General features: G+C 43.2%; 1 protein-coding gene across 1 annotated transcript; it reads right to left on the reverse strand.

Moving 5' to 3' along the window:
* Positions 1-1,738: 1,738 nt before the first annotated feature.
* rhoub (ras homolog family member Ub) lies at positions 1,739-8,363 on the reverse strand. Its single transcript, XM_086216254.1, has 3 exons — positions 7,920-8,363; positions 6,042-6,100; positions 1,739-3,757 (listed from the first exon to the last, which is right to left on the reverse strand). Exons 1-3 carry the CDS (start codon positions 8,137-8,139, stop codon positions 3,302-3,304), a joined length of 735 nt encoding a protein of 244 aa, XP_086072380.1. The 5' UTR covers positions 8,140-8,363; the 3' UTR covers positions 1,739-3,301.
* Between the last annotated feature and the right edge of the window lie 738 nt (positions 8,364-9,101).

Here is a 9,101-nt window from a genome sequence, read left to right on the forward strand (position 1 = left end):
TTTGTAATTTTCGATATGCATCTAGGTTTTGATTAAATGTCCGCAGTCATTAATCGTGCATCGCCAATAAAAAAAAAATTATGTGTGTTTCTCTTTAAAAGCAGGACAAAGTTTTCTCAGGCGCATACTTTTCAAAAATTTATTAGTCAGCGTTGTTTTTTTTTAATTCTCAGACAGTGGCAGCTTGCGAATCTGTCATCAAACATATCCCTACACTAATAACAGCAAACTTAACCAGGTGCAGTTAATTAAAAAAAAAAAAAAGCAACTTTTTTTCACAATGTGAAATGGATCTGCCCCCAAATTTAACAGGTTCTTCCCTGGCTGGTAATCCTGCTAAAAGACAGACAGAGGAACAAACACCACCCAAATGTATTCATTACTCTTAGTAATAGTGAGATGAAGTAACTTTCATAAAGGCGTAGCCCTCCGAGAGCTGTCACTATGGGGTTCACCCCTTGAATGCATGCACAGTCATGAAGATTTTCTTTCACGCTCTCCAGTATCCTGCACAGGCTCCTGCTCGGTACTGCCTCTGTGGTATTTAGTGAGCTTCAATTTAATCTTCAGCATCAAGCAGTCAATCCTGATGTTTTATCAATATTTCCAACAGGATGCCATTAATCCCATATTTATGGTTTGGTGGGCACACGGCGTGATTCCGTACATAATCGCAAATCCCTGTCTCTGATACAGAACAGGGCTGTGTAGAGCATTTAGTCCTACTTTTGGACGCTCAGGGCTCGTGTGGTGTTTATCATGTTGCAGCCATACCTCTCTCCGTCCTTAGAGCAAGATCTGATGTATCTTAACTGTATGCGGGCCACGGGGTCATAGTGGGTGCCTGATGTAGTGACGCAACGTTACGTAACTAATGTTTTATTTCACACAGCTGTATGAGATAAAAATGTGGTTTATTGAGTTAGTGCTGTTGTTATGACATATTCTATGAGAATTAGGGATAGAGCAGTTCATTAAATCCATAGATTGGTTGTTATGACAGTTTTAGAATTATGGTTTTGGTTATGTAAAATTTGAACATGTATATGGTGTTTCCCTTTACAATTTACTAAATAAAAGCCACACATTACTACACCTGCTTAGAAAAAAAAAGAAAAAAAAAAAAGGAAATGTAAGCGGCTGAATGGTGGTGCAGTGGTTAGCGCTGTCACCTCACAGCAAGAAGGTTCCGGGTTCGAGTCCTGGCTTAAGCATGGGATCTTTCTGTGTGGAGTTTCCATGTTCTGTCTGTGTGGGTTCTCTCCAGGTACTCCCGCTTCTTCCCACAGTCCAAAGACATGCAATTGGGGACGAGGCTGATTGGATACTTTACTTGAGTGTGAGTGGTTCTCTGTCTCTGTGATGGACTGGTGACCTGTCCATGGTGAATCCTGCCTCTTGCCCGTAGCCGCTGGGATAGGCTCCAGCCCCCCCCCCCCCTCCCCCCCCCCCCCCCACGACCCTTAACAGGAATAAGTGGAAGAAAATGGATGGACGGATGGATGAAAATGGCAGAAGAAAAATCATAAAAGTCTTATTTCTTTAAAAAAAAAAGATTTATAAAAGTCAGTCCTAATCTTTGAAAGACAGAGGGGATTTGCTGTAGAGGCTGATGATCGGATCCAAAACAGACCATCACAACACTCTTATTGTCTAATAATGTTCTCCCTAGAGTCAAAGAGAAGATACAGTACCTACATGGAAGAGTCATCAGACAAAAAAAGGTTAAATATTTCACATTTTATTTCATTCCACCCATACAGCTCAACAAAATTGCTCTGTTAAGTACCATTCATGTACTGGGCATGACTGAGTCATGTATATATGTACACAGATTTATCCTGATGACATTACAAACATCATAAAATGAGTACTATGTAACATACATAATGACATACCGCATTCATACATCTGCTCTGTATTGCTTTTTGATCAGTTATTGGCCCAGAAGGAACAGATAAACAGAATGACAGGCTTCTGAAAAATAAGAAGCAAACATATAATCAGTCTCTTTGGTGATTTCACCTCATTTACTGTGTAATTTCAGAAGAGAAGAGAGCCCCGATATAATGAGTGAAAAGGTGGACAATTATCTGTTTAAGGCCTCCACAACAATGACATAGAGAGAGAGAGATAGAGAGAGATAGAGACCCTGTGATCACCTAAACCGCTGGTGTGGTGCCGGGAACACACGGGACAGCCTCTTCAGCTGCCTTATCTGCTGCTTAAAGGACAGTTCAGGAGGTACACCCAATGTTTTCACACCACTGGTCCAAAGACCATTGCATGGCAGGACTTGTGTTTAACTGTGTGTAATAAGTGCAATTTACAGTGGCACCACCCAATTTATCGCAACAACCTTGTAACAGTAATGGAAAGTTCTAGAACACATTGTCTTTCTTTTGGATTTTTCGGTTAAATTTACAGCAGCTATAAAGCTCTGGCCCTTTAATAGTTTTGATTCTAGTTTTGTAGCATCAGTGTGGTAGGTGTGTTTTGGCAGAAAAGGCTTACAGACCTCTAACTGCGTGGTCGACTGAGTGTGTGTGACAGCTGAATCAACACTTCAGAATGTGGAACAGACACAGAACCCCCGACACAATTGAATTAAAGTGAATGGCCATGCTTATGCGGCCTCTTAAACCAGCTGCACACACATGCTTAATAAAATTCAAAACTGTATACATTTGATTGCAATCCAGATTCAATCTGATCATCCGCAAATTTTCTCAAGAAGTTGTCACTGGAGAAAAAAAAAAAGGTGCTTTGATTTTGAACAGTCTGGAATCTTAAACTTGAAGACTTAAAATGATTAGTTTATAGGTCTTGACACTTTCAGTGAGATTACCAAAAAGAGGTGGCAGGGCTGAATTTCAGTGTAGATACTTAGAGAAGGGTACCAAATCAGAAAAGAGAGCTCAGTTCATATCAAAATCGCCTCCACATCAGCTCACATTTCTTTGGACAAGTCCAGTATGACGTGCAGTCCATGTGCCATAAAACTTTACTAGCTCCATAATTTTTGGTTGAATGCTGGTCACAGTCATATTAACAGTTCAAATTGGCTCTGAGGAGCAGACAGTGGTTACAGCTTCGCGCTCTCGGTCCTTAAGGCATAAAAACATCAGGAGGGGAAACTCTGCCCAACGTTCAACCACCACTGATGAGCGCTGCCTCTGCTGAACTGTTGATCCACTGATTCAGTCATTTGGACACACGTGAGTGTGAAATATATCCAACTCAATCTCCTCACACCAGTTCCAGTTCTATTGTTAATCATGGAAGATCGTGTCCTCCTCCCCTACTGGACGCAGACATACTTTTTCCACCAAGACTTGGAGAGCATCTTCATCTTATCAGCTGTGCTGCGAACTTTCCTCTCACGCCGCGCTCTTCTGTCAGAGTGGCGCAGCCCCACGGCAATAGCTGCATCAAACACCTCCTTCAGATTCTTTTGTGTCAGTGCCGAGCATTCAACATAAGTCACTGCCCCGATTTTGTCTGCCAGGGTTCTGGCATCTTCCTCAGCTACTGGTCTCTCCTTTCGCCTTGCCAGCTCGATTAGCACCTTGACGTCCTGCCGCAGGTCACACTGCGTGCCTACAAGGAGGATGGGTGTGAGAGGGCAGCGGCGACGGATTTCTGGGACCCACTTCTCCCAGACATTTTGAAAGGAGGCCGGGCTGACAACACTGAAGCAGAGCAGCAGGGCATCAGTCCGACTGTAACAGAAGTGGCGGAGTTTGTCGAATTCATCCTGATAAAGAGAGAAACAAATGCTGAGTGATATGGTTTTGTGCTTGAAAAGGTTCAGCAAATAATGTTCATATTGTGTTAACGTATACATGAGCCCCGTAATTGAAATCATCTGAAGTGAACCTCGTAAGACTCTAGAGCATCGTAACATGCTTCAGAGCACAGATTACACTGATGCTTCTTTGCTTTAACCATCTCCACCTATTTGTGAATCTCCCTGTTCCTGAATCGATGTTCAGTGATAGCCAATTTTGATTTCAAACCCAAATCTGCAGAAATCACCAGCACATGAGTGTTCAAGGTTCAGCAAATACACTGGACACTTTATCAGCTGGAGACTTTGCTACACAAGTTTTGGCGTTGCTGTGAGATGACGTCAGTCCATTTGCACAGTATACACACATATCAACATCTCTGACTAAAGAGCAACTTTGTTTATCAGTTTGAGCAGCAGCTGTTATCATTTTTCCTCAGACCTCCCCTGTCTTGCTCTCTCTCTTTATCTCTCTGTCATCTTTTTTGGCACAGCCCAACCTGTTTCTGGCACAAGTTCCCCTCTTATGAAATTGCATCAGTGTTTGCAGACATTTATCTGCCCATATTTGCCCAGGCTTGTCTGAGTGTGTGTGTGTGTGTGTGTGTGTGTGTGTGTGTGTGTGTGCGTGCGCGCGTGTGCATGTATGCAATTGTAGCGCTGTGTGTAGCTTGCAATATGAGGGTTTACGTGTATTATGGGCTCAAACTGTGGAACTGGCAGTTCCCTCGCAGGGTTTGTGACTATCAAATATGCTGCACCCAGGGCAGGTTTCCACTGAGTTCGATTATGAAACAACCAACCATGCCCCAGAGAAATAAAAACAGTTTCACAAACAGTTCTCCGAAAGACCGCCTTAGCAATACAATAATGAGCCTGTAACTTCACCTATTAAACTTCCTGGAGCAGAGAGACACACGCAGAGAAAAAAAAAAAAAGTTCTATTTTGTTCTGTTGTCTTTCATTTGTTACAGCACACCCATAAACTACAGAATGGCGTTAATTCTATTGTCAGATGACTGACAGGAGACAGACACCAGGAATTCAACTAAATCTACACATTCTGAAATAAGAGCATGAGACCTGTATGACACGCTAAGGAGAGAAATCTAATAACTTAGTTCAATAATTGGCCTCTTTTTTTTTTTTAATCTGTTGAATTCCAAAAGAATGTTCGACATTTTTTTTTTCCAGGAAAGATCGGCAATCCAAAAGGTGTTTGATCGAAGGATTTTTAAATGAACAAATGGCGTTGGGAACAAGCTTGTGCCAGTTTGTCATAACAGGCTAGAGCTTTGTGATAATGAGTCACAGTAGAGGGAGTGAGCACTTGCCCAGGCTAGCTACCCTATTAAGGAATCTCATTTCGCCCACTTACGTTCAAACGTAATTTTTTCCATCACGAGTGAAAAGTTGTGGCCATAGGTGAGTGTTTGAATGCAGATTTACTTTTTCTTAACTTAGAGTTTCCCTCTCTGGCTCATTCTGAGGAAGTAAGAATTACCTCGTTTCTTACAAAGTGTACCTTTAAACAATAATTTGAAAATTCTACACGAAGACATATTCTTTAGTCATACTAGGGGCTCAGGGAGGCTGTAGTGCACAATGGCACACTGATTTTAGCAGATAAACATGCTAGCTAACTCAGTTTAGCCTCTCAAATAGCCGAGTAACACTACATACTATTAACAAACGAGGACAGATACAGATAAACAAAAGTAATTGTTAAGTAAAAAGCTGACAATGTGATCACCTAAGTGATTATAGCTTGTGCTACGGGGAACACCAGTAACCATCTAGTAGCTGTCAAGACATGTTGCAAAAATGTTAACCTCATAGTGGCAGCAGATGAAACACAGAGCGCTAAAATTTTATCGCAGTCCATCCAACTGATTTAAGATAGTTCGGCCTAGATCAAAGTGGTGGACCAGTTTGACGGGCTAGCTTACCTTTTAGCTACTAGCACAGGTGAAATGTGAAATTGAGTCAGATCGGTTGCCAAGACGGTAGGCTGCTAGAAATACAGCTCACTGTTTGTGGTACGACTCTTCAGCTGTCAATCGTGTAATCAACAGACAGGAAACATAACTGGCGAAGCTGGAACGTGTCTCAACTACCAGCGAGCCTGTTTGATTGTGTGTAAATGCCTTCCGGTTAATGGTGACAAATCCAAATACCAAATTAGGCCTTTCAATGGAAACTTGAAAATATAATGTGCTTTATAAAACATAAATGTGTGTGTAAAACTCACCTGTCCTGCGGTGTCACACAGCTGCAGTCGGACTGGGTTTCCGTCCACCTGAACCACAGCTGTGGGAACACAGACAGACAGCTGTCAGCTTCAAGGCCCCTCCTGACACACAACTGCCCACCAGCATACTATTCTTCAGAATAAACAAAAAAACCTGCCAGTTGAAAACACAAAGACCCCCTACTCTGCTCTTCCAGCTCAGACCGCCTGCTCTGTCTCGCCCACCCACTCTGCCAGTTACCGTTGGGACCACAAGGCTTTACTGTCGCTCAGACCACTCAGAGAGCTTTGTTCCCTGTTCTGTTTTGACAGAGGCCATTCCAAGGTTGTCTAATGAGGGGGGTAAAGACAAAGAAGATTTTTGGTTTGGTCAGCTACTATCATTCAATCGGCCTATTTCCAGTTTGGAAAAGTGGATGAGTCATCTTACAGCCAGTTTCATTATGGGGTCATTTATTCTTTTCAGAAGAGTGAGCACAATGCAGAGCACCAGGCACATGGAAACATTTACAATACGCCTGGAGTGTGTGGTCGGTCAAAGCACCTGATCAAAGAGTTAACTGGGACTTTTCATGTAATAGGACAGGCGTCATAGCGCTCTGCTTTAACAAAAGCCTTGAAAAAGAGGGGGTAAAGAAAGTGGGGGAGAGCTGCCATTGTGTAATCATTCCCTAATCCCTGACATATGATAGGTCTTTGATATTTTTTTTCTCTTTCCAAACTCCCTCTAATCATCCCCTCTCCCAGCCTGCATTTGTGCCACCTGTGGCATTGCATAACTCCTCAGAAGTCAGTTTTCAAGGGGGACGCTGTGATTCCGGGCAGAAAGAAATGACATCACCAGCGAGGGCCCCAAGTGCACAATCCTTCTCTGTCAGGCAGGGCGAAAGACAATCTTTGCCTCAGAGCCACTGCAACAGATGTGCCCATTCCAATACAGAGGAGAGGGCTCGCAGGTCAAGGCTGACAACAATAGGCACAGTTGTGCAATGTAAAACCTGCAAACCGGAGACTCTCTTTGCCTCGTAGACGAGGGTTGGACCAGCGCTTGTCGGATGGCAGAGCGTGCTTTATACGGTTATTGTTAAGGTTTACTGCCGGGAGAGGATTACTGACACAATGCTTAAATTTACAAGTAAGTTTGCAGGATAACGAAATTTCCTTCATCCTTAAAAAAAAAAAGGATACATGATTTTAATGTTTCACTACTATTAGTTTACAGCTGTTATTGAAAGCTCCGGCAGAGATACAGTGAAACAACTAACAGAGTTCCAATTTTCTCAAAATAAAGTAAATGACTGTGGTTGGGAAGATGAGATGGTGAAACAATGAAGGTGGCTTTGAGGTCACATTAATCAGTTTCCTCTTAAGTTGCAGTAAACAAAGTTGCAGTAAACAAATCTTGCAGAGACAATGAGTTTGGAAAGAGTTACCATACCAAATGGAAACCTGGCTACATCATGGAGGAGAACAAATGTGCATTAACCCTGATGGAAGACCGTTAAGAGGAAACATAAACATGACTATGACTGCACGGGCAGGTGCTGTCTGGATGGGAAGTTGAAGAAGAGCAATAAGTAAAAGCGTACAAGAGCACAAGTGGGACTGTCAAGCAGGAAGGAACACATGAATTATCTTTAGAACTTTGAATGTAATGAACGGATTTCATCGACACTCACATTTAAACACTCACGTATCTTAGACCTGTACAGTTGTGCAATTCAGAGTTTTCTCTATATGATCCATTCAAAAATTGCACCGAGTTGGTTTAAAAAAAAAAAAAAGACTAATCTGAGGTAATATGCTGTTATAACACGTCACGTGTCAATATTTCCTGGGACTGTTTCTGCACTGTAAGTCAAACAAGTCTCCACTTACCCGAGAAGTCATCAAAAGCGGTCGGGACATATTTTGTCGGGTAGCCGTTCGTTGTGTAGCTGACCACCAGGCTGGTTTTGCCCACCGCTCCGTCGCCTAACAAGACGCACTTCAGCAGCTTCTCCTGTGCCAGGCCGGGTCGGTGGCCGGGTTGAGGATTGTGCGGAGGCACCGGGGGAGCCATGGTCCGTCCGTAATCCATGGTGACTGGAGGTGACATTCAATCAGCCAGCCAGCACTTCACCGCGGGCTCCTCGACAGAGCGATCGGACCCACCATGAGAACAGGTTTCTCCTCCAGTAACAGTTCTTCAAATTTCCAACGATCGCAAGCAATATTCTGGCGTAAAACCTCCCCACCTGGGCTGAGCGCTCCCAAACCCTCTGGGCCAGTTTACCATCACGACCTCAGCCTCGCTAGGACTCGGCAGTTTACTATGCGAAGGCGGGTCTGAGGCGTTTATATGTCCAGATCGATTTGACTAATCCCACCCACTTCACCTCTCTGGAGTTCTGAAGACAGTTAGGAGAAATCAAAGCATTTTTTTTCTTAGAAAATTCTTGAGGAAAAATACGATAAAATAGCACAGCGCATACATCGCGAATAGCTCTCAAGCCTTCCTCGAGGCACAATTTATTATATTTGATATAATAAGCCCCCCCCCCCCCCCAACCATCCCTCTACCGTTTCCTAAGGCCAATTGATTCTGAAGTTGTGAGTTCAGTGAGTTTGCGCCCGTGTAGACAGGTTCAGATTTGTCTGCTCCAGTCACAGGACAACTTAATGTCACTTTTGAACATGACACCTAAAGTATTGAAATTTTAAACCGTCTGCTGACCTATTTCAACAGCTGAGCCGAGACGGAGAAGCCAGAGGCCACAAACTGCTGCTGCAAGTATTAAAACATCAGCCAGCTACGTGACATTAGTAGAGTTAACGGTTCCTCTGACGGTTTGCTTTTCGAACGATCCAGTGTCTGATTAGCTGAACCTAGTTTCTTGTCCTAAATTGACAGACACGTCGGATGGGAATAGTAATTTCTTAGCGCCACCTCGTGGCGTAAAGCATGAGCAGAGAACATTGATGGGGGTTCGTCATAACAAATATGTTAGTCGCGTTTCATCTTGTCTCTTATGGGAATGCATTTGCAACATATTTACTTTTAAAAAAATTCAAGAAACA

Source organism: Aulostomus chinensis, chromosome 10, assembly GCF_037954235.1.
Source record: "Aulostomus chinensis isolate RoL2024-O1b breed Wild chromosome 10, RoL_Achi_v1.0, whole genome shotgun sequence".
NCBI lineage: Eukaryota > Metazoa > Chordata > Actinopteri > Syngnathiformes > Aulostomidae > Aulostomus > Aulostomus chinensis.

Excerpts from the sequence above, each read along its gene's own strand:
- rhoub (XM_086216254.1), bottom strand. The coding sequence starts at position 8,139 with ATGTCACCTCCAGTCACCATGGATTACGGACGGACCATGGCTCCCCCG. Across the intron at positions 6,101-7,919 it reads CGCTTTTGATGACTTCTCGG|CTGTGGTTCAGGTGGACGGA; the intron begins GTAAGTGGAGAC and ends GTGTTCCCACAG. Across the intron at positions 3,758-6,041 it reads TGTGTGACACCGCAGGACAG|GATGAATTCGACAAACTCCG; the intron begins GTGAGTTTTACA and ends TCTCTTTATCAG.